Genomic DNA, 25,849 nt, shown 5'->3' on the forward strand with positions numbered 1-25,849 from the left:
AGCGCTCGCGCGCGAATCAATCATCGCGCTCGGCTTATAACGTCTCGCGTGCCAGAGATAACGTACGTAGCCGCTGGCCGGCAGGATCGATTTTTCTGCCTTTCCAACACAAATGTTTATACGTTGTCTCGATCATCGGATCTATCGGATCGGAGCTCTATGATGAACTTATCTAGCGGCTTTCCCCTCCACTTGGCTCGAAACGTTCTGCGCATTAAATGTGCATATTCCGCCACATACCTCGCAGTTTCCATAACAAACGTTTTTCTCTCGGTTCGCGGCTTCGCAGCCTCGATCTTTCGGAGCTAGTCGTCGCTCTTCTCATTCGCGGTGTAGTATTGTGCTTGCTCGGTGCGCGACGGAACATGTACCAATGGCTGTGGGCTCTCGCACTCTCGGCGCTGATCTATCTGATCTTCAAAATCAACGAGTTTAGAAAGCGTTTCGTCCGATGGGGCGTGCCTGGTCCAGTGGAGGTGCCGTTCCTCGGGATCTTCGGCGAGGCCTACTTCACCGGCGAGCACTTCACCTCCGTCCTGACGCGCCTCTACAATTACGACAAGCGGGCCAAGTACGTGGGCTGCCACTTCTTCACGAAGCCGCACGTGATTCCGCGTGACCTCGACCTCATCAAGAGCATACTCGTGAAGAACTTCGACCACTTCGCCGACCAGGAGTTCACCATCGAGGAGGCGACGGATCCGCTCTACGCGAAGAACGTCTTTCACGTCAACGGCGACAAGTGGAAGGAGGCGCGCACCGTGCTGCTGCCGTTCTTCACGTCGAGCCGGATGCGCTCGATGCACGGGGCGATCGATCGCGTGGCCGAGCGATTCACCGCGACGTTCATCGAGCAGTACACCGCCAGGGACGCGATCGACTCGAGAGACATTTTCGCTCGATACATATGCGACGTGATCGCCAGCTGCGCCTTTGGACTGGAGGTGGACAGCTTGAAGAACCCGGCCAATGAGTTTTACTTCCACGGCACCAACTCCGTGGTGAATATCGGACGACTGAGGTTCGCCACTTTTCTCACGCGAATATTCCCGAAGCTCGGCAGCTTTTTCAACATCACGATGGTGCCCGTCGAGACGAGCGAGTACTTCGTCTCCCTGATCAAGAGTATCATCGAGGCCCGACGCAGAGACAACGCGTCCCGGCCGGACGCGCTCCAGCTGCTCATCGACGCCCAGGCGAGCGGCAAAAATTGGGACATCTACGACATCGCGGCGCAGGCTTACGTGTTCTTCATGGGCGGCCTCGACAGCTCGTCGACGCAGATGTGCTGGCTGGCCCACGAGCTGGCCCTGAATCCCCGCGTGCAGGCCAAGCTGCAGCGAGAGATCGACGCCAGACTGCGAGAGAGCAACGGCGAGATTGGCGTGGAAACGATCGGCAACATGCCCTACTTCGACGCGACGTTCTACGAGGCGCTGAGGATGCATCCGTTTCCGATTCTCATCAGGGAGTGCTCGAAGGAGTTCGAGCTGCCGCCGGCGCTGCCGGGCTCGCGGCCCTTCCTCGTCCGGCCCGAGCACAGCATCAAGTTTTACGTGCCGGCTTATCCGATCATGCGCGATCCCGAGCACTTCGAGCGTCCGGACGTCTTCGACCCGGAGCGATTCGTCGAGAACAAAATCAAGACGGACGTGACGAATCTGGGCTTCGGCCTCGGCCCAAGGATGTGCATCGGCAATCGTTTCGCCCTGCAGCAGACCAAGATCCTCTTCACCCGCATACTGTCCAGGTGCAGCTTCGTGCCGTCGCCCAAGACCTGCGTGCCGACGGCTTACGACAAGTCCAATTACATACCCTCGGCTGCCGGTGGCTTCTGGATCAAGCTGCAACCGAGATCTCAAATTACGTAATTATTTTCATGGAGTGACGAAACTGAAAATGTAAATACGTGTCGATCGAGCCCAATAATATTAATAAATACTGATACAATTAATGGAATATTTTCACGATGAATCGATTATTTATTTTTTGTATGTAAACATTCGACTTTTCATGAAAATATCATAATTAAATACCTTTACTATTTAGAGAGGAGATACGTTTCTATATTAGAATTTTATCGAATTCCAATATGAGTGAATTATACCGTACGGGTGCATTCGACGAATTATAGCAATTTTAACGATTAACAATTTTATGCGTCGATCACTGATTCAATAGAAGAGTAAAATGAATCAACCAATTTTATCTTTAAATGGCCCTTTCATCGGTAACATATTATATGTTGCTCAAATAATAATTTGAAGTATTCGTCGATTCAAGTTGCAACTGTTCAGAACTTCTGGGGGCAGAATCGATTAGAATTTAGAACACGCTTCGACGATCTGCCAGTTATTTGGCTACTGCTTCTATTAAATTTCAAATAAATGAATAGCTCGAAAATGTTTCTGAATTATATCAGCACTAATACTCTATTTAATTGAAAATTTCTGAAATATGTATGAGAAATAATAGAGACAAATGATATACAACCTACGATACTTGGCTGTGAGTGGGAAAAATTTTCTCAGCTACCTTTGTTTCGTTCCGATCAATTCAAGACACATGTATTGCTCGACGGAACGTTAAGAATCTCGAAAAAATTCGTTTATTACACTCTTATCGGTCAGTGAGTGATCCCAGTGCACGATACTGATACAGACGATGCTTTTTTACGATATTAGCCGACGCTGCGATAGAGGCATATGCCTTTGAAATTGATCATAGTCCAAGTGATCGGAAAAACGACTTTTATGTGCTCAAAAGCAATACCATAATCTTCGAATCGAAGATGCTTTTTACATTTTTTATAGCTGCATCCAAATCGAAGCTCGTAAATTAGGAATTAGAGCTATGATTTCGAGAAAGCATATTTTGTCGTTTATAACTCGATAAGACGCGTGATGAGAATGATCAAAACGACTCCAATCTTTCGGAATTCATAGCTATCATGGATTTTATCCTTTTTTTTCTTCCTCGCAATGCTATTGACGCCGAACGATCTTGGAGCAAATGTGCGCGATAGTCTCGCCATTGGCGATTGCAATCCCGCAGCTGCAGTAGTGCTCGACGAAAATTGCGAGAAGAAATCGATACGAGCGTAGCGACCTAGCGACGTACTCCACGAGCCACGATGCGATCGACAACGTGACGTATTTGAAAGCGATATAAGTATACATTTATTGAAACTTTGAGACTGAAGCGCGCGCTCGATACCGTTTCCCGTCGGCGAATGATTTTGAATGCGGACCTCGCGGCGACTGAGTCCGACGGTAAATCATTTCTCGCGAGAATCGTACGGCACGGAAGCCAACTCGCGTATCCTATACCGAGTTCTATCATTCACACGTTGACCACAATTTACAGCGAAAAAAAACCAAATAAATTCGGTCCTGATCGATTTGTCGACGAAAAATAAAATAAAATTCAGGAAGACCGTCGGACAAGTATGTTTTATACGAGCGTGCATGAAAAACCCTGCCAAAATTTGATTTATGCGCGAAAAAAAATTTTATTCCGTTGGTATGGAAAGTGGATTCTCATTGAAAATAGCGCCGAGTAATAAATTGAAGATTTCAACCGTGAATTTTACAAAACTGATTTGCCACGTAAATCTTGACTAATTTAATTAAATAAATTTATGCAGATTGAAAACACTTCGATTAAAAATGTTTTCAAATTGATTTTAAATAACTACAATTTACTACAAAACTATTTTTTGAATTTTAATAACAACATTTTTTTCATCAGATTCAATGAAAAATGTATGTTTTTGTCAATCGAAACAAGATGATTTGATGATTAATCTCTCGAGTGTACATTGTTGCCTGGACAAAGACGTGTATATATCAAGGTCGAGCTTGAAAACTAAGATAATCCATCACGTAGTTTGCCCTGGAGTAATATCAACACACCTCAGGTGCACGTAAACTCCCAACACGGCTAACGTTTAGAAAAAATAACTCTGGCTCATTAGAATGCTAGTTATAATATCCACTGAAATATTTGTAGCTCATTGGTAATATAATTCATGCGATTTATTACTTTTTTCCTGCCGGTAAATTATACTCAAATGAACGATCATAAAAACAAAGGTAGGTTCATTATGAAATATGTAAAACGGATAGACGGAATGAAAATAAATTTCTACCTTTCTCCCCGATATCTTTTGCATTATAAATCGTAGAAATCGTCTCGATCGAAGGAAATACAAGCTCTTTATGGCTACGTAAACACCAATGAAAATGATTAATGTTTTATTATTTTCAGTCGACCGATGAATCTCGCGGTATTTTATTACTGATAATCACGCCATTGTGTGTATAATGTATCTTGATTCACCCCGCGGTTGAAAAGCGGACGACGAGGAAAAAAAAACAAATCACGATCGCGAAGGACTACTCCATTTGTCTTGAGAGAACTACTTAGTTTTTTGCGACTCTTTGGGAAAAAGTATCGCGGTCGAGCGCCCACAGTGACTGCTAATCAAAACTAAGCATGAAAAATTGTCGAGCGAGAACAACTGTTCGCAGTTGGAGAAGCAAAAGGGAGCGTCCCGCGCACACTTACGAACACGTATACACTGATAGCAGTTTATAATAATGTAGTGAGCTGTGTAAAATTGAAAAATACAGACAGGTGCGCGTATTTTCAACTGTAGTAACGGCGAAAAGTTTTTTCATACATTAATGCACAGGCGTATGAGCAAAGCAGCTGCGTTACGTTTAGGTATATTTATTTCAATGTAGAAGCTCGCGCGCGAGCAGCGTTAAAGAGGAAAAAAATGGAAAATTTCTGCCGTAGGTAGGGCATTTTTAATTAACATATTTCTCGTGTTTGCGTTTACACATAGAAGGAGACAAATCATATTGCGTGTATGCACAAGGCACATACAGGTGAAAGGTTATGGCATCGAATTAATATCCCTTTACTCTCGCGACTGATTAGGCGAGATTTTTCTCGCGGCTGCCCAATTAATACCCTCGAATTTAGTGGGTTATCGAGGCATTATAATAGAAGGGTATGTATATGTCGCTTAAAATGTATTACCTCAAAAGCTTTGGTCCATAAGCTCGCGTGCAAACAAGATAGTAGATGGTGCATATCTGCCAGGAGCACAGCAACGAAGAGCGAAACTCGCTATTCCCAAAGCTGTCGCACTTTCGTTTCGAGCAATACATTTCGAGGAAAGCTCCGCGTGCAGCAACGCCTACGCGAGCACACACACACACACACACACACACACACACACACAAACAAACACAGAGACCGAGGCTCGAGTCTCGAGCGCGCGAAAGCAATCCTCCCTGGGGTGAAAAAAAGGGAGGTGAAAAGAGAAACCGGACAAGTACTGAAGCGCTCGACACCTGCGACGTCTATGTTCACTCGTGCACACGCAACAAAGAGAAACATAGCACATGTTACATCCATATATCGTATAATATATGTGTCAGTTTTTGTATATGGTCCTTTGTAAAAAGCCAACTCGACAACTGCACGAGTGTATAGCCTCTTTATATGAACTTAAGGACCACTGGCTAGGCACGCGAACGAGTTGGGAGCAGGATTAAAACTCGTTTGATATATTCATACACATGGGTACGAAGTTGTGCGTGGGTACGTTTGCAGTGGTACAAAAATAGTAAGGATGAAAAATAACCGAGACTTAGTCTATTTGCACGTGGACAGTACACAAGTGACCATAAAAAAAGTAATAACGTTAGGACGCAAGGAAAACCCTAAATAAATTGCACTGAGCCCTTAAAGAGTGTGTACAGGATCTTTGCGTACGAATTAAGTTTCGGAACATGGTCAAAAAATAACCATCTCACGTAATTTTTAATAATTTTTTGTCAAACGACACTTGTGCGTTTGACCCTTTTTGCTATCCCTTTGCTATTCATTATAAAAGCGTCGCGGATAAAAAAAAGAAGCTTTCGCAGCGTGATCGATCTCCGTTATAGGAGACCAGCGTTTTATGCTATATTGCACTAAAATGACAATGGCCCGGACGCGATCGCGACATAGTAGGTATAGTAGTTCGAGGCCACGCATGGTCAGACACGTGCGCGCGCGTCCACGACTGCGACGCACGGCTTAATATTTACAAATGACGCACGGGCAAGGATGTTTCGACGAATATTATAACGTCTAGTTGTCCACGTAGACAAACATATTTCTCTATTATAAAAGCCATATTTTCTATCTGCATGCTGGCATATAAATACTCGTAAGCGCTTTGCTGCTACGTTGATTCTATCGCGATATGCGCTGCGTATACAAACACGAGAAACCACTCGTAACCACTCGCGTATTTGTCAACGCGCGTATGTGTGCTTGCGAAGCTCTGTAAATGACGTAATTCGATTGCTCGCGAGCGCGTACGTGCATGGCTATGTGTACACGTGTATTATAAACTCGAGTTGGATTTTCGAGCAATTTGGTATAATGCAAAACTTTTGCGAAACTTGGCGTTTATGTGTAATATACAAATTACTGCAAAAGCTCGCCCATTTCCAGCCATAATACTCGGATATTAATATTCATTTCTCTGTGTTACAACTCCGTAGTAATGAATAAGTAGCGAGCCTCGCGTGCGCCGGACTGAACTTTTTGAAAAGTTGAGAGAAAAAAAACATCGACGTTCATCGAATGAAACAATTTTGAAATTCGGCACGCGATTTCGCTGCCTTCCACGCTGCGCGAATTGCTCTTACTATATACGTACTCACGGCTAATGACCAATTCGAATAATGGAGCTTACACGTAGTATTCCGTGCGCCAGGTATGTGTATTTGCGACGCCGAGCACGTTTGGCCCTTGCGCGATCGCGTCCGCGCGTGGTCCATTATAATGCGGATTTTCCGCGCGCTGAATCGAGCCCAGATTTGAGAAGACTTGCACTTATTTCAGGGATCGCGCGTCTGTATTCGCGTTTCGATCTGCGCAGCCATTGTGGACTGTGACATACTTTTTCGAAGAAAATAAAAGTGTTGGAAGAAAAATCTATCAGTCAATTTGGAACCGTTGGCATCGAATAGAAGGAACAATCAGGTTGTGAAATAAAAAAAAAAGAGACGTGAAAAGATGAATCTAAAGATGATGCATTCATTTCTCTTTTTCTCTACGAGTGCAACTGGCTGACAAATCAATTATCCAGAGACTTTCAAAGGAAGAAACGCTGCATCAGCGCCAGGGCCAAATTGAGAAAGAGCGAGAAAGAAAGAGACGAGCTAAGCAAGATAAAGCGACATCGACGATTAAAACCGTACCTGCTCGCAGCTCTCACCTTCGTGTTAAGCGACGTGTATGCGACGTGCAAACGTCGAGCGTACAATTGCCCCAGCATTTCAAGCAGATTTCTTTTGGATAGATGTAAAATTGAGTTTAAACGAGTAGTTTTTATAAATATTTTTTACTTTTTACTAAAATAATTCAGAGTACAAATTCATTTCTCTACTCTAAATTATTATATCGTACACGATGTAGTGTCCGCGAACTCGAGTGAGTTCGATACATGGCTTTTTGGCCCCCGACGGATGTCAGCAACTCTAGCTTGCCTCCCCGACGTTCGACTCGTTTAGCCGTTGGAATATCTTTTCCCGATGGGAGCTGACGCTTCATGCATATTCAAAGTTAGAGCGAGAAAATATTTGTGACATTTAGATAAAATTTTCTAATTTTTTATTGTTATTGCGGGTGATGCGGGCGACTCGTGTGCCTCGCAGCCGCGACCTCGATATATTCATTTGCGACCTTTTGCATAATTGCAGTACGCGCGGCTACGCTTAAACCGTACGTACGACTGAAACGCGAGAAAAATGCAAATTCTTAATATGATAATGAAGCTGGCAGGGGATGTCGGCTATATATCCGGAAAAACTTTTACGACTTCATTCCGAGGATGATTCGGTTGCTCGTAATTTGGTAAAATATAGTAAAGCAAAATGTGCATTACTTTCTGCGCGTGGCCGTTAAAATTGAACAAAGACGAGCGAGCTTTGTGTATAATAATTCGATGCTTGACTCGAAGGCGATTAGAGGAGTAACTTTTTTTATGGATGGAAAAAGGTGGAATAATTAAAATAAAAGCGTCGGTGCGTTGCTTCGAGGCAATATTGCTGCAAAAAGTACGCTTGTCTTTACTCTCCATCCAACGGACCATTCGCTTCTAGCTGTTCGTTTTTTTTTAAATTTTTTTTTCATCGATGCTCGTTGAATAAAGTTCGAGGCTTAAAAAATAGTAAATTTCACTGGGGTCATTACCAGTTGCTAGTTTGGCTCGAAGAAAATCAAAACTTTGCTCGACCGAGGATTCAAAGTTCAAATAGATCGAAAAGGGAAAAGGTACTTACTTTTCTCACAGGATCGAGCCAGCAAGAAGTAATGAAGTGCGCGTAGCGGCCGAGTAAGTCTTCTATATTCAATCCAATATCATCTTGTAATTGAATCACTCGAGCTGAAGGGGCAAAAAATCACTAAAAAAAGGAACTACACGATTCACATAGAAAAGAAATTCACTATTTTATGTTGAACTTGGTCAACGATGGTGATTACTGCGCTGAAACACAGAAAGAAATGCATTATACAATTCAATCGAATCGCACCCCCATAACCTTTTGAATGAGAAAGCGATTTACTCGTAGCGATCGAACGTCTGCGTGCTAATAATTTTTCTGTTCGATCGCGTCGGCAAAAAATGTAAAAAAAAAAGACGTTTACGTACCAGAAAAAAGAGCATCGCAGAGAGAAAGACAGGATAAGAGTACGGCTTTCCACGTCACCCAAGAGGTACCGTACTGCGGCACGCGTTCCCCTTATTTTACATGGCGGGCATCCCCTGTAGGCCTACACCATGAGGCACCCTCCACACTTTTTTTGTTTGCGGAGGCGAAAAGTGTGGAAGGCCAGAGAGAGAAAAAATGAGAAAAAAAGTGCACGTTCGACTGCAGAAATCGCTTTCTACTTATTGTAACCCAGGTAATAATGGTATAATGTATTATTAGATGTCATCCTAACATGTCTTTCGATCGTAGTACCAAGCAATTTGACAGACTATTCATTATTATATCGTTATTAGATTCTTTGTTGAATGAATTATATGATCGTTTTACAAGAAATTATTTTCGTTTTTTTTTCCTAATTGTTGTATACCTTTGGTTTTTATAATTTGTACTCACTTATTGTACAGCAATCGTTGGAACAAATTTTGTATAAGTTGGCATTGCAGCCACGCTCCTTTCACAACTCGTACTCGGAGCATCGAGCCTCACCCCACAGCAAAATGATCCAGCGTGAGTCGGAGAAAATTAACATTACAGATGCAACATCGAGCGTCGAGCGAATTACGAGGATATACGTTTATGCCATATGCTACTCTGTGCGGATTATCTAGTTGTGCGAGTGCAACAAGGAGCTTACGATGTAAACACGGAATTATTGTCGTTTTTTTTTTTGAATTCGAAGCGTTTCGAATTGGCTTCGCTCTTACGATCTCTAAGAATATCGAACTTCATTAGTTACGCGACAAAATATCTGGCAATATTTTGTTCGTGATATAATGCCTCAAAATCAAGTTAATTTACAACGATATTTAAACGACAACTACAAGTATTATTCGAATTTGCATATATTTACAGTACCGATAGAAAAATGGAAAAAAAACTCATCGCTTGAGCCGACGCATCGCTTCAAATATAAAATCCGGAGCAGCAGCATCGGCGCGATAAGAGTTTGCACGAGTACACGAGTGCATGGAGAGCAGCAGCAGCAGCAGTACATTCAACAAGTGCTCGCCTATCATATTTTGCGTCGGCGGCAGCGCAGCTGCGCTGATGCGCTTGACAATCCGTCGCGACGATCTTCTTTTTCCTACTCTCTTCTCCGTCCTCGTTCATTTCGTCCGACTCGATTACGACGCGATCGGCTGAATAAACAAATGAAAATAATAACGGATGCTCGCGTCGATCGAGCCGGACGAACTTGGAGGCGAGAAATCAAGAATCGAAGCACTTAAAGAGTCGCGGATCATGATGATTGGGGCGTGAAACTCGACACCTTCGATAACACAAAAAAATATCAAAAAAAAAAAAAAAGAAAAAAAAAGACAAACAGCAATGACACGCACACAGACACACGGACACCCACAGAAGTGACAATATTCCTTTAGATGAATAATTTGCTTCTCTCTTTCCAAGACGTAGAGATCGTTGTCGAATTTTCGGGGGATCCGCAGAAAAGATGCTGCTCGCCGGTACGATTGCGATTTACTGGTATATGTGTATGCTACGACGTCGTCCTTCCGTATACACACAACGCTGCAATGTGAAAGGATCCGCGGGAGCTTGCGAGCTTTTATAAGCTCGCGCTCACACGGCAAAAGCGAGAAAGAGAGAGCGAGGGAGAGAAATAGCATATCGATCTGCGCCAGCGCACTCGTGGCTGTTCGTCGGTGGCAGCAGCAGCCTACACGATGCTGAATCGTGTCCTACACCTACTCCACCTGAGCTTGCGAATACTCCTCCTCTTTCCTTCGCCCGTATACATATAGGTATACATTTTACGCGCGTAACTCCTTTCCTGCAGGTGGTGTGTGAGCCCCCCCTGTTGTTGTTTAAACAAGAACTGCTGCTGCTGCTCCAGCACGATGACGGTCGCACACGTACACGCTTACAAACACCCGCGCTCATGCCAAAATTACACTTCTTATCCGATTTAATCTACGCGCGACATCACTTTTCGCAGCACTGCACGTGTCTCCGTCTCTGCGGCGAGACATTAACATTCGGGATGTCTAATTGCGAACTTTATGCGTGAGTCATTGATTTATTCTATGAGTGTTATGAGATTCTGATTTTCACTCTAATTCCGTACGCGGTTCTAGACATTTTTCGCTGCGTAGGTGAAAATACCACGTTGACAAAGCCTTATCGGCCCCGGGAATCTCTTTCTCCAAGTCAATTTGGCAAGTTAAATGTTTGCGCCGCGAACGCAACTCTTTTTTGACGTAAACAAGTATATGCCAACCTATATAAGCTCCGTATTTGATTGCACGCGAAGCTTTTAAGAAACTTTTGACGTAAACCGTATATGCCATTTTTTCTCAAATAATATTGAAAAAGTGTCGATTGAAATGGTCAGGGCTGAAATACTTTTTTTTCTTTACTTATGCGTCCAGATTTATTTTTTTCCTGATATTGACTGGTAAAGGTTTATACGTATGCGTTATTAAAAAGAAAAAAAAACACGAGTTATTATTTTGAATTATTTACATTCACAGCGATTGCTGATCAAACTAAAACAATCGTGCAAGATTCTCGTGGACGATAAACCTATTTGTACAATCGGCAATTTTTCTCTCCTTCAATCCCGTTTGATAAACTTATAATAGAAATTTGTAACATTTGTCTAATAAATAAAAAAAGTACTATGAGCAGAAGCCGCGCCCTGACATCGAATATGACTGATTCTCTCGTACTACCATACTCGCAATCCTAAATCAATTATATTTTTGTACGTATGGAAATATTAATAGTGAGCATGAGTGAAAAAAAAATTAAGTGCATTATATTACATTATTTTTTAAAATAATAAGGACAGATACGAAAAATAATTTTTATAATTTCAAATTCGCTTTTTACATTCCTTGCTCGAATTTCTTCGAAGTTACGTTATGATAAAATACGACCGAGTCGTAAAATCACACAATCATATTCGATAAAATTGATTTTCACATTATTTACAAAAAGTAATTTGCGCGATTACTAATTTTTTGTTTGTGTACACGAATATATCATTCAATAAACTGGAATAAGTCCGAAAATATAAGCTGGCCAGTTTCAAACAGTTTTGGCAGTACAACCTCGTCCTGGTTGATTAAGTCCTTAATAATCAAGCTGATTTCAATTCTTTTGTTGCTGATACATGACTGATTAAACCAATTCTCTAATCCTAGAATCGGTATGCTAAAATCCTTGATGGGATGCTGTAATCATGATCATTATCGCATTTAAATCAGTAAAAAAAGGACACGGGCTTCACTTCGACTATAATTAATTACGCGCGTGCATACCGTGAAAAAACGCTCCACGTACTCTAACAGGAACAAGCCACAATTCCATGAATTTACCTGGGCAGGAACGACTACCGTATCGACTCCCATATTATTCGTCGAGAATTGAAATGTTTCACCAATCTTGGCCTCGTATTCATGAGTGAGATAGTTTAATATGGGCGTAAAAACATCTCCACGATCCTGCGGCATCGAGTCGAATATTAAAATACAAGGTCTAAAATCGTAAGGAAAAAAATTGCACAGTTCGTGTATTGTACAAATGAAAAATTTGTCGATGAAATTCGAAGTGCATACTTACAACTCGCGAACTCCGCCGCTTTGACCGGCAGCTCTGTTCAAAATCGGAGTTTGGCTTTCGGTGATGAGCGCTAGTCCAGGAAAGCATACGATTGCCACGAACCAGTGCTGACTGCAATCAAATTATTCAATAAAAGAATTTAAAATTCAATCGCCTTGAGTATACTCACTGCAAGTTTATAGGGATGATGATAAAATCCTTCTCGAATATATTGACGTGTTTTGTCCACTTGCTGACTTTTTTATGACGACCCTTTGAATTTTCGAGCCCCGGATTTTCATTGGGACTGGGCGCTATGTTCTGGTAAAAGAAAGAGCTGAACACGTGGGTCCTTGGCCGATTCTCCGCCAAGAGGATATTGTCGACAAAGTACTTGAGGTAGAAGTCGATCATGACGTCGTTCAGATAGGCGCCGTCGTCCAGGCATTTGTAGTCATTGACCCTTATAACGAAACCTCCGCTCTGAGCCCCCCCTGGATAAGTGATTATACTGACAACGAAGGCGGATAGTCAATTTTAACACCGAAACGATGAAATTGAATCGGCTATATCTTATAATGATACTGCGCTCACATTTTATCATCTTTTGACGTTGGCCTCAGTTCTGTCTTCGAAAATTGCATCAAATATTTTTCTGACGCTTGGAAACGCGTCCCAAACATAGACGTGATCCTCGCATGATCTTCCGGGTTCAACACATCGCGAAGAACGAACGTGATTACAGGCACAGGAGCTCCTATCGATAAGAAAAAAATTGTTAATCGTATATTATCCCTCGATTTCGATAATATCGAATTCATACCAATCCCAGAATGATCATAACAATCATTGGGATTTCTTCTGAACATCTCTTCCATTATGGTATTGGTTGCAAGATCGTCGAAGAATACAGTACAGTGACACAAGTTCCTTACCATTTCCATTGTAATTTTCACGATATGCTGCTGTAAAATGCTAAAAGTTATATACAAAGAAGCTGTAAAAAGACGATAACGAAAACAAGAAAAAAATTAGACAAGTCGTATTTTGCGTCGATAGCGATGATCGCGCCTTACGATTCGATAGGACCGCCAATCTGAAGTGAATTCGTTCTAAGCAGATGCGGTACGCGTGTTTTACCCCAGGGAGCGGCCGGAACCTGAAGCACCCGAACTCCACCCCCAGGCAGTCGAGAATTACGGCATCGTCGACGCTGACACACGACGTCGTTGCTTGGTTGAGAGTCGACGACGTCGCTTGCAAGACGTGGCCGTAGGGTGACGTCGGTATCGTTGATACGGACGGATTCGGCGAAATTATTTGCGGTTCGTTGTCGTCGTCGGATGAGCCGATGTCGATCAACTCAACTACGATCGAAACGAATAAATTTGTTGACATTTGAGCCCCAATAGAAAATTATTTTAGCCGTTGGCCAGCTTTATTTATATATGAATAAGGACATGGATATGCCACGCTCAAAACGTCAACTTGCCAACAACATGGAAAAGTTTTCTGAAAATTTTATATTGATTTTTACCTGCATTTGCTGGTGCTCTTTGCTCCATTATCGTGAATATTTGTACCTATTCGATTGAAGTTACATCGAGGTGAATCGTGAAAATCTGGAAAAAAGATATACAATTAGAAAGTCATTGAAAACTCTCAAATTTTCTTTAAATAAATTGAATGATAATATTGGTGTAAAAAAAGTAATAAATTAAAGTACATACTATAAAAACCACTCGTTTTTTGGGTCCTGCTCACGAGACTTGTCTATTGGTCATCGAATTTTCGGAGACAGCAGACTATGTTTGAAAATCGCTCTGCCTTTGATTTTAAACGATCCTGTAACGATAATATTGTGCTGCGGATGTAAAGCCGACAGTCGTTGTACGCTAATGACACCTCGCGGTCAAATCTAGAAAGTGTCAAAGTGATTTTGAACGATCGACAACGTAGAACCAATACATTAGTGCGTGTGCGGCGTGTGTATATACTGCTCCAGTGTTGACATTTATAACAATTCACCTAATAATCATGGTTATTCCACAAAAAGAGAGTCTCAAGAGAAGTTTTGATAATGATAATTCTGACGAAGAAGGTATGTTTTTTATAGAATCATGTAGAAATTGTATTATTCTTATTGACTATAGTTCATGTGTCATGTTTTATCACACAATGAAGGTTAGAAACTGTGAGTAAACTTCGTAATTTGTTCTATTTACAGTATTGGAGAAGAAAGTTAAAACTGATGAGCCAATACTGTGTCCCTATTTAGACACTATCAACAGACATGTCTTGGATTTTGATTTTGAAAAGCTGTGCTCAGTGTCTCTGTCAAGAATTAATGTGTATGCATGCTTAGTTTGTGGAAAATATTTTCAAGGAAGAGGCAACAACACTCATGCTTACACACATAGTGTATCCGAAAGTCATCATGTATTTTTAAATCTCAATACACTAAAGTTTTACTGTCTTCCAGATAATTATGAAATTATCGACTCATCCCTGAAGGATATTAAAAGAGTTCTAAACCCAACTTACAGCGATGCCAAAATTGCAGATTTAGATAAAAATAGTAAGCAATCAAGAGCTATTGATGGCTCTATGTACTCTCCTGGTATTATTGGTTTGAATAACATCAAAGCTAATGATTATTGCAATGTTATTCTGCAAGCCTTGGCGCATGTCTCGCCATTGCGAGATTATTTTCTTAAAGAATCCAACTATTCCAAAGTAAAACGACCACCCGGTGATTCATCTTTTATTTTAGTCCAAAGATTTGGAGAATTGATGAGAAAGTTATGGAGTCCTCATAATTTTAAAGTACATGTAAGTCCACATGAAATGTTGCAGGCAGTTATTTCATGGAGTGACAAAAAATTTCAATTTACTGAGCAAGGAGATCCAGTTGATTTTTTATCATGGTTTTTGAATGCTTTACACATAGCTTTAAAGGGTACAAAAAAAGAAAACTCTAGTATTATTTATAAAACATTTTTAGGAAAAATGAGAATATTCACACGGAAAATTCCTCCACTTGAATTAGAAGAAAGTCAACGGAGTGAACTTATGAACACTGATGAATACAAAGAAACGGCAACGGACAGCCCTTTTCTATTTTTAACATGTGACTTGCCACCTCCACCTCTGTTCAAAGATCAAGTTGAGGAAAATATTATTCCTCAAATCAACTTGTATACGCTTCTGAACAAATTTAATGCAACGAATGAAAAAGAATATAAAACTTATAAGGACAGTTTTATGAAAAGATTTGAAATAAGAAAACTTCCACCTTATGTAATTCTTTACATCAAACGTTTCACAAAAAATACATTTTTTGTTGAAAAAAATCCAACGATCATAAACTTCCCTGTTAAGAACATTGACTTTGGTGATATATTAACTCCAGAAGTAAAAGCATTGCATCCTAGTACAAGTTACGATCTTGTTGCTAATATTGTGCATGATGGAGAACCAAGTAACGGTACATACAAGGTTCATATATTACACAAAGGTTCTCAACAGTGGTATGAAGTGCAAGATTTACATGTAACGCCAATTTTACCACCTATGATTACATTAACAGAGGCTTACATTCAAATTTATGAACTAAAAAACTGTGAAGAACAGGTAATTAAAGTTTAGAGAATGTATAATGCTTAACTAAAATATTGAAAATTATTTTTTATAAATTTATGTATAAATTACAGTTAAATTTCTTGTTTGTAAAAATAAATGTATTCTAATACTAAGAAGGTTCAATTTATCTTTTGACAAATAATCCTATATGAAACAAACCTTCATCAATTAGTAAAGACATAATTTACTATTTGAATATTTGAATTATAGGTCTGTAACCAAAATTGAATATATGTAAAGTAAAGAACCATCACAGCTCATCACTTTCATTTCTAATTGACGATTTTACTATCAAATCTACCAAGAACCATAAATAATTATTACCAAATAAAATTGAAATTGTCAAAAACATTTACTGATGCTCATTAAGCTGCATTAAGTTACAATTTCATATTTTTAGTTATTATGTCTCAACTATTCGAGCATTAACTGTTCAAAACTCATCAAGACGGAAGTAGGATCATGACAGTTTATACCAAGGTCAAGATTCATAAAAGTGATGAGTCAAATCTGAAAAATTGTATCATCAAATATAAAATATTTGTTTAACAGTTATGTTTATTTTTTAATTGTACAGAAGGTTCTTTTAATAGTACAATAACTAATGAGTTATCTGTGCAATCTTTTCATTATCACTTTTGTAACAATATCCTGTCAGTACTAAATGAAATTTATTTTTATTATTTTACTTCAAAATCCTTAATTATCAATCTGACTGTAGGGGTTCAATCATTTTAAAACGTCGCCAAACGTTTTCACATCCTGAATAAAAAAAGTGTTGGGTCGTGACCGGGTGTATAGTCACCAACTAATAAATTCTCCGATTTCATTGATACTGTCCTTTGTTTCATAAATATTACATAATTTCTAGTGTTTACAAAGCGATTTTTAATAACTGACTGAGATTTAGAGACACCTCAATGATAATTTAACGCGATCTTTCACCAATAAGCGAGAAGGAAAACGAGGAGTTAATGCTATTTACTCTACCTAAATCTTAATCAGGCCGCCTAACTTGAATCATTTTCTGATCTGTTATAAAGAAAAAAAATATGAAGCAAAAAAAACTTTCAAGGACAATTACAAAATTTCCACATAAACAATTCAAACGTCATCGTGAGCGTTGTGTAGACCACACGCTTTAATTCAACGGCAAGCGAGGCAGTTCATTCTATATAATACGCGACATTATTTTTATTAAGCTTCAAGGATGCTCCTACACGCTTGGCAATAATTAAAAGCAACAATAACGAGTACACGTCCATTGTAAATTTTTATAAAAGTCGAGTCAATGAACTATTCGCGCGCTTGCGTGCACTTATACTGTACAGTGCGAAGATCGAAACTCCCATATAATGATGCTTTTTGCAGGCTCCCACCTCCGAGCCGAGCCGCGGGCGGCTCTCATCGTTGTAAACAGTCCGCAGCAGTAGCAGCAGCTGGGTTTTGCCGAGCGAATCGAAACTTCGCACGAGTTTTCATTGTGTCGAGACGCCCTCTGCTGGTCGAATATCGTGCTAAAAACTCGATGGTAGTATAGTACCCACACAGCGTATATCAGTTATATATTCTGCAAAAGCGACGACGATGTATTTGCGAGAGAGCAAAAGAGAAAGAGAGAGAGAGAGATGATTTTCTGCGTGTGTGCAGCAGCACTGCGTTGGCTGCCAGCCGCGCAGAAGCAACTGACTCACCCGTGCAAGAGCAGTCAGTGTTCGATATGCCGTGAGCCGAGATACACACGCACTCGACTCCGTTTTTATCATCGCGCAACGTTTATATACCCCGCAATAATATAGCAGCCGATGATCGTACGATGATCTTCAACCGCTGATATCACCGCTACTGCTCTTCTCGAATTCGCGCCGCCGTCGTCGGGCGTCGTTTGGAGTCGCCGAGCTGCCGATAGACCAAAAAAAAGGAGTCGTTGCGGATTCGCGTGTGTTTCTTCGATATACATAATATAAGCAGCAGCGACAACAACCGTTCGTCTATCTATCTGACTGCCCCGAGGGAGCTCTGCGAGAGAAGAGCAAAAGAAGATCCGCAAACAACGCGTCATACTCGTGTACACATACACACACATATACGCACACCCACACGACGACGTGGACGACGGGCATCGGGATATACGATTTAGCGTAAACAACTATCTTCAATAACAATAAATAATGGACGAACAATCGAATTGGCGAGGCAACGACAGTCCCTCCAACAAGCGACATTGGAGCCCATCAGATATACGTAGGCGTAGGCTCCTCGACACGGTGAGAATCAAAATTCCGAAAAAATCGATGAATGACAAAGCTGCCGTTCTCGACGATCTGCTCTTACAGTTTGCGGCCAAGAGGAAAAAAAATGGTCTCGCTGACGATTGTCAGGTAATTATCTATAATCTACTCAATTTTTTTTTTATTATTTTCCGTGACCTCCAACTAGCAAAACTAGCTCAAAACTCATCCTTTATGTATACGCATGATGCTCGACATTAAACCACAACTATTAGAGGGGGCCCGATTGCGTGTGTGTCTGTGCGCTTGTGTCTTGTTCTGTGTACGTATGTATATATCTATATACATTTGTGTGCTCCGTGTGCGAGTGGCACCTTTGTGGTGATCCAGCAGCACAGGCTGCGTGGGGGGATTTAACACACACTTAAACACAGCTCTGCTCTGGGACTCAACGCGGTTTTGATTGCATTATAGTGAAAGTTTCTTGTAATATGCGTGGGTTTTGCGCGTGGGTGCCCTCGTGTAGGTGATTCAACTTAATCTAAAGAGATGAACTTGACTTTTATTTTACTCGTTAGACAGGATGTGCGATAATTTTATTCCATTGGTCATTTGTCATTGTATACGAGTTGCAACACACTTAAATGAATTATGAGTTGTCACTGTCCAAAAATAATTATTCAGCTCACTTTAACTTATTGGAGAGAAATTGGGAAGTAATCATACTTGATTTATCACAACGCATGGAACTGTTTTTCTGAATTTTTAATGCTTGCTTCATAATGATTTCTCATAAGTTAGTTTAATAGATAGTTGACGAGTGGCTGTGTATTTACAAATATTTGAGATAAGATTAGGCTACTCTGAAAAAAATAACAATGATAACAACTTTTACCTTTAATCAAGAGGGATAGTATTTAAAATATAATTGAGTAAAATATCTATAACTTAACTAAATTATTCAAGAAAATTATACACGCATCAAAAGTTCCAAATTGCTGTAAATTATCTTGAAAAATAATATAGCTAGGCATAATATGTATTATATATCTTATCTTGTGTCATGAGAGCAATCGCTATTTCAAGAAAGCTTTTTAATATTGGTTAAAATGTATCATTTTGTCATGAATTATCAAGTGTTTATTCCTTCCCCTTGAATTTAAAATTTATTTAGAGTCAACTTAATATATTGTACATTGATGCAGTTCAAATGATGCATTCACGTATAAAGCTACTTAATATTCTCAATACCACTGCTACATAAATTTAATAAATTATTCACCTCATGCACACTGACTATTAATTCTTTATTATTTTTGCAGGCGCATATAAAAGATAGATTCAATTTTGTGAAGAAGCCAGAAATGAAACCCCAATCATTGAGCAAAAAAAATATTCAAAATGCAGCATTACGAATGAAAGATGGAGATGATAAGATTTCAGACCTAGTCACAGACATCAAATCATCAAAATTTAGAATTTCCTCAGATCCAAGCGTAGATTGTAATATTACACATGGTGTAGCAACTCTTAGTTGTTATAGTAATATACCCAGAATTACGGCTGTGACAGAAGACTTGAGTGATGCGCCGCTACAAGACTGCAGTAGGCCTCAAATTACAAACAAGTTAGAAAACATCAGTATTCACTGTGATCCAAAAACTTATGATAATGGTACTACAAATCAACAAATTAATAATGAATTTTTAGATCAAACATCCCGTTTATCATTGGATAAAAACGTAAGCAACGGTAGTGGTGCTACTGCTGCACATCAACAACAGCAGGCCATTGTCGAATGTTCCACGAACTGTTCTAGACGGTTTATAGAGTAAGTTATAGATATTTGTGTTAATAAAAAATTCAGAGAGAGAATAATCGTCATTCTCTTTCTTAGCCGTGTTTTATTGTGCGGAACTTTTAAGTGAAAAATTTTATAACGATTTTGAACGTTTACGATTAGGTTTGAATGTTTACGATTAGGCAAGAATCGTATCGTGAAATATCAAATTAAGTTTAATTGTAACATTATAAGGTAACAAATGTACATTCTTCAAACCCTCATTATTACATGAATATAATTAATTTTTTCGTCGTCTACATTGTAAATTACACTTTGGTACTCTTTAATATTATTCATCTTTTACCGATGATGACATGAATTGAGAAAATCGCCATGTAATTTACAGTATTTTATATTACAGCTTTTTGTATAACAATGTTTTACAAATATTATATACGAAATAAATCACTATTGATACTGAAATAGAAAAACCAATCTTTTTGTTAATTCTCATCCAAATCACTATTATTATTATTAAACTACCTGAAACCCTCAAATATTTATTGTTAACTGTTGGATATAAAATTCGCAATGATGCAATATTTAAAAAAATATGTCATTTGAAAAACATTAAGGGAGTTATTATAGCATCGAATGTCAAAAAAAAAACTTGCAAAACAGTCAGTCAGCTCGTTATTTACAGTAGAGGCATCAAATTATTTTCTTAATCAATTTTGCGCTAATAAAACGAGAGAATATTTTGCATGTTCACCCTTGCTCCGAAAAACACTTGTTACAGGTTTTATTCATTTTTATTTTTTCTTTTATCTATTTATTTACTTTTCTGTTATTTATAAGTACGTGAGCAATTTGTGAGCCGGAATAAACCTACAAACTGCGATTACTGGCGAAGTTTGAAGAATTATTTTTGAGAGAGAGAATCTAATCGAGCGGCTATAATGCATTCGGATAGCATAATACAAGAGAACAAGTTAGTTTCCGTACGAGACAAGGTTTTATTAACGATTCTCGTCCTTCATGCCTATCTAACAAATTCAGTCTCGCAGCTTTACATTCAATCATTGAGTTACGCGCGCGAACGTACATTTTTGCTCTACCCGTTTGTACGACGACGAAATGCGCCTTCGTATACTTTTTTTTTAGCCAACTTAATATGAAGCTATTTTCCATGCATCCGATGTATTAAGACGAAGTTTTTTCGATTATGAAAATAGAATCACAAAAATAGCCTCATTTCGGAGCAGCGAGCTAGCTCATTACTGCTTGTTTTCGTCGATCTTTTTCCAGTACGACTCCTAGACTTTAAATACATTTCTTTTATTTATGTATCATCCGCTTGTCCTGATGGTTTGAAAATTTGCTCCGAAGCATTGTAACAAAAATATCGCGATTCGCTCGAGTAGTTGATAATCGAGGGATTTAAATATGTTTCTATATCGCGCAGATAACGTACATCGATAAGGTAGGTGTCTTGATGAGCTTGTGCGTGTAAATGACGCTAGAATATGCAGTAGGTAAATTTCGAACGTAAATAATTTTTGTATTTTCTCGCTCTGCTCTATGGCTGGCCTCGAAGTAATCGATCGGGAAGTCGAAGATCGACAGAAAAAAACCTGCAAGAGTAATCGATAACTTCCGATTAATTTTAAAGCTCGACGATCGGAATGTCTCCACGAGTTTTTTCGATCGACTTTCGCGTGCTTTATGCTCCGAAACAATATTATAAATTGCATTCTACGGTGTACACAAACAGATGGCGATTAATTATCGAAGCTTTTTTTATAATTTCGTCGTTTAAAGAGAGAAAAAAAACAATCGATCGATCGCGGATCGAGCTAATGGCACTCGATGTGGAATAAACGAGTGTAAAAGTTGCCGTAGTCCATATAAAGAGCTGCAGTTGGTATTTTCTCCAAACTTGTTTCTTCTGTCTCTCTCATTGAATACAGGCATATAATGCAACAACGATCGGCAGCGTTTTAGAATGCGGAGAGTATATATAGGAAGCCGAAGAAGACTCGCGAGAAGAAAAGAATCGCGCAAAAAGCTCGCGATATATATCCCCGCGTACACATACTTCCAGAGCGTGAAGTGCATCTATATAGTCGCGTTGAAATCTTGTCGGCCTTGATTCGCATGTGCGACTTGCATACAGCTCGTGTACACGCGCGCGCTTACACTAACCGATCGCATATATACTATACGAAGTAAAACGATCAGTCAATGCACTTCCTTGAGTCGAGATGTGTGCGCGCAGTGCGTGTCGCGTTTGATCTTTTTTGATCGGGAATCGAATACGAGATAGCCGCGATGAGAAACGTGGGACTTTTCTCAATTTTAACGACGTTTACGCATAGATAGATGAAAAGCCAAAAAAAAAAAACAATTGACGTTCTCCCTTATGGTATACAATACCACGTGCTTTAGTTCGCATCGTGACACGCGTACCTAGGACATCGTTGCGGTCACTCGATCCACAAAATCGATATAAAATAGATACACAGATCGTCTTCCGAAAATCCGGGGCAATGTTGTCATATCGACGCAGATTGCGCGCGACGTCTCCCTCCCCATTGCACGGGCTGTATAAAGAACAAGAGAGAGAGACGGAGAAAAAAAAATAAAAACATCAACACAAGGCAATACAGAAAAAGGATGCGCTGCAGCGCGACGTAGCAGCATATAGTCGTAGAAGAAGAAGAAATTTGCGATCGGCGCGCGCTCGCGGCAGCGTATCCGAAGAGTCATACGCTATCGCACGCTCGACTGCTATATAGATACTATACGACGAGGAGAGGTGGTGAGAGGGGGAGGGGAGCAGCAGCAACAGCAGCAACAGAGGAGAGCCGTTCTTGCGGCGAGACTCCTATGTAGCGGCAAATGTGCTCTGTGTGTGTGTGTGTGTATGTACGGCGCGCGCGGGGCCGCGCAAGAAGTTTCATTCCAGATTCCATGTCAGTCAGCTCGGCACCGGCAGCAGCGACGCAACAGTATATAATAGCACAAGGCGAAAAACCGTGTGTGTGCGCTCGCCCCGCTGCAGTTTTCGTTGTATATAGCATGTAAAACCCGTTCGCGCGAGAGAGCAGCAGCAGCAGCAGCCCAAGTCGTCGTCGTCGCGGCCCGCATATAGTACACGGATTTTGCCACACTCCTCCTGTATACCTACCTGATATATATACTCTCCTTCGAGAAGACAACTGCTTTCTCTTTTTCTTCTCTCTCTATCTCTCTTTTGGCTCAGTGCTGTTCTCTGTTATAAACGCATCTCGGAACATACACGCGCGTTATATAGCCGCACGCGCGAATCGTGCGCAGCAGATACTCTCGAGGAGCAGAGCATCGCGCCGAGTAAATAGTGGTGTTTTGTTTTCTTGTTTTGGTGCTGTGATTGTTATTGTTGTTATTGTTGCGCTGATTGCGAGAAGAGGCAAAGAATTTTGCGCGATCGAGTGGTGTTTTGTTGGTTGCGCATACGCAGCATCATCGGTGATCGGATCAGGATATGTTCGACGACAGAGAGCAACAACAACAGCAGCAGCAGTAGCAGGAGCTTGTCGTGTGCCTGTAAACGTCAAAAGCCTTCGTCTCGTCGCTGCTGCTTTTACTGCCGTTTTTACTGCAGGTAAGAAATCGGTATTCGGCACGTGCGGTGCATCGAATTAAACGCCAGTCCACACACGCATACACGTTTATAGAATATGTACGCGTGCATCGATCGCTCCGAAATCTCTCCCAAAATGGAGCACGATTCTCGTGGCAGAGCAAAAAAAAAAAGAGAAAAAAGGAAAGACGAAATCGATTCTCGGTTCGCCCACTCTCAAACACATACGTTTACACGCACGATCGTCTATATTCCGATGTGACATATACATACATACATACACACCATTCGAAAGTGCACGGACACACGGTATATAGCAGCAGCAACACATAAGACATTCCAGAGGCGCGAAGGTTACTTTAACTCGAACGGCCACCTCGAGTGCTTTTTTGTTTTTTTTCTCTTTTCGAAAATAAGGGATTGCAACGTTTCGCGCCTATAAGACTCCGCATGCGATACAGCTTGTACGCATATGTGTGCAAACTGCTGGCGTTTTTCTATACTTGCGATCCCACTTGTACGTGTGTGTGTGTGTGTGTGTGTGTGTGTGTGTGTGTGCGTGCATATGTGAATACGCATGATATACACGCGATAAGTATATAGACTTTTTCAAGGTCTCTCTGTATGATTACGGATAATAGCGCACGCACGTATTATATACATATTAGCGCGTCTCTGTGTGTGCGCGTGTTTCGTGCGTGTGTGTAAAACTGTGTTCTGCTGCTGCTGGTACTGCTTGCGTACGTCGAAACACACATGCGTTTATCGGTTTATTCAATCAATACATGTATGTTACACATGTAGCAGTGGCTGACTGAGCGCTCGATATATATATGAGATATATACACGTGACGTTCTTGTCACGGTTCATCTGGCGGCAGTGTGTTGTGTTTTATTTTTTGTTTTGCCCGTGTTCCCGCACATTCGCCGGTCACTGCGTTCAAAAGCGACGACTGTATTATTGCACGATTCTTTTTACGTATAGCATGTACAAATTAATGTACAAGTAGTCCTTGCGTTCGAAACACGAGCAGCGCAATTATTCCACCGATGCCCTGTCAAGCTTGTACTGTACATATAAGACAGAACTGCCAAAGGGAGTAATATCGGAGCGGTGGAGACTAAGGAGTCCAGTCGAAGCATGTATACGAGTGTGTAACTTCTTTCCCCTTTGGCGATATGTGTAAGAACAACAAAAGACGTTCAGAGAGAGAAAGACTGACCGAGAACCGAGAGGGGGCACGTATGTATACGCACACACATGCACACGCACAGTCGGCACGGCAGACACATTATTTCTGAACTGCGAATTCCAAGGCCGATTCTAACAGTGTATGTGAGAAAGAGAGACGAGCTCTGGCCGATACGTGTGTATAATAAAGACGCATGTGTGGTATGATTCGTACCAACATATATCTATAGGCTCGAGGCGTGGCAGACAAAGTATGTAGTGGTAGTAGAAAAAGACGAAGATGCGCGGGATATTGTCGCCAAACTTCTCTGACGTTTGCGCTTTACAACTTATAAACGATAGTTTCTCGCTTCCAAGAGGTGTACTTATACGTTGCTAATGAATCCGATTTAAAATGATTCTTCTAGTTTCTTATGGTCACGCGTCTACAACGATCGACAAAAAAATAAAAGAATAAAACGTGCTCTCATATAATAACACACATTGTCACTATGTGTGTAAAGCATTTGTGTCAGGGTAACGCACAATGGCACATTACAAGCGCGGCTTTAAGCTATTTCATTGGAACTTTTGATTTTTCTTTCGTTACGCAAACGAGCTTTTGCTCATACTTATAACGTAATACACACTCTCGTGTGTGTGTGTGTTTGTCGCGCGTCGAGCGCGTGTGCCAGGGCTTACAATGGATTTTCACCTGCGCGACGACGAGGCGCGCGCTCGCGGGATGAAACAATGTCGTCGGAGCCTCGACATCGCAGTCGACGCACGTACCTATATATCACGTACATAAAGTATTGATAAATCGATTTGTTGTTTACGTAACGACGATGAAGAAAAAAAAAGGAAAACAAAATAAAGGCCCGCGATAATTTCTCATCCGAGCGTTGGCCTGCGAGAATTGATACTCCGAGCTATAATCTCACACGTATTGTGTATCGCCGACGTATGTATAGTAATGCAAGCGCGACTTGTCATCTCTGCGACGACGATATATAATAATTTGCTGCGCTCGTCGAGCAGCTGTGT

The 25,849-nt window shown here is 40.7% G+C and overlaps 5 protein-coding genes across 6 annotated transcripts in view; 4 read left to right on the forward strand and 1 right to left on the reverse strand.

Moving 5' to 3' along the window:
- Positions 1-365: 365 nt before the first annotated feature.
- Positions 366-1,914, forward strand: LOC106648762 (cytochrome P450 9e2-like). The gene has a single exon (XM_014365841.2). The coding sequence runs from the start codon at positions 366-368 to the stop codon at positions 1,869-1,871; it is 1,506 nt and encodes a 501-aa protein (XP_014221327.1). The 3' UTR covers positions 1,872-1,914.
- A 9,687-nt stretch (positions 1,915-11,601) lies between these two features.
- LOC106648811 (sentrin-specific protease 6-like) lies at positions 11,602-14,187 on the reverse strand. Its single transcript, XM_014365915.2, has 9 exons — positions 14,081-14,187; positions 13,888-13,972; positions 13,427-13,717; positions 13,174-13,347; positions 12,945-13,107; positions 12,541-12,861; positions 12,372-12,482; positions 12,071-12,287; positions 11,602-11,983 (listed from the first exon to the last, which is right to left on the reverse strand). Exons 2-9 carry the CDS (start codon positions 13,913-13,915, stop codon positions 11,792-11,794), a joined length of 1,497 nt encoding a protein of 498 aa, XP_014221401.1. The 5' UTR covers positions 13,916-13,972; positions 14,081-14,187; the 3' UTR covers positions 11,602-11,791.
- A 114-nt stretch (positions 14,188-14,301) lies between these two features.
- Positions 14,302-16,013, forward strand: LOC106648763 (U4/U6.U5 tri-snRNP-associated protein 2-like). Its single transcript, XM_023457758.1, has 2 exons — positions 14,302-14,451; positions 14,578-16,013. Exons 1-2 carry the CDS (start codon positions 14,388-14,390, stop codon positions 15,996-15,998), a joined length of 1,485 nt encoding a protein of 494 aa, XP_023313526.1. The 5' UTR covers positions 14,302-14,387; the 3' UTR covers positions 15,999-16,013.
- Positions 16,014-17,575: 1,562 nt separating this feature from the next.
- Positions 17,576-20,497, forward strand: LOC106648847. Of its 2 annotated transcripts, XM_014365977.2 has the most exons (3): positions 17,580-18,373; positions 19,546-19,850; positions 19,934-20,052. In XM_014365977.2, the coding sequence occupies exons 1-3, from the start codon at positions 18,164-18,166 to the stop codon at positions 19,959-19,961; spliced, it is 543 nt and encodes a 180-aa protein (XP_014221463.1). In that variant the 5' UTR covers positions 17,580-18,163; the 3' UTR covers positions 19,962-20,052. The 2 variants fall into 2 exon arrangements, with proteins under 2 accessions (XP_014221461.1, XP_014221463.1); XM_014365975.2 differs by having other exon boundaries at positions 17,576-18,373; positions 19,546-20,497.
- Positions 20,498-22,968: 2,471 nt separating this feature from the next.
- Positions 22,969-25,849, forward strand: part of LOC106648971 (serine-rich adhesin for platelets) — a 53,125-nt gene continuing 50,244 nt past the window's right edge. The window contains exon 1 of the mRNA XM_014366205.2: positions 22,969-23,652. The gene's annotated coding sequence lies outside the window, so the exon portion shown is untranslated. The remainder of the gene's footprint in view (positions 23,653-25,849) is intronic.

The sequence above is a fragment of the Trichogramma pretiosum genome, unplaced genomic scaffold (assembly GCF_000599845.2).
Source record: "Trichogramma pretiosum strain Unisexual culture from Peru unplaced genomic scaffold, Tpre_2.0 scaffold22, whole genome shotgun sequence".
In the NCBI taxonomy this organism is placed as follows: domain Eukaryota; kingdom Metazoa; phylum Arthropoda; class Insecta; order Hymenoptera; family Trichogrammatidae; genus Trichogramma; species Trichogramma pretiosum.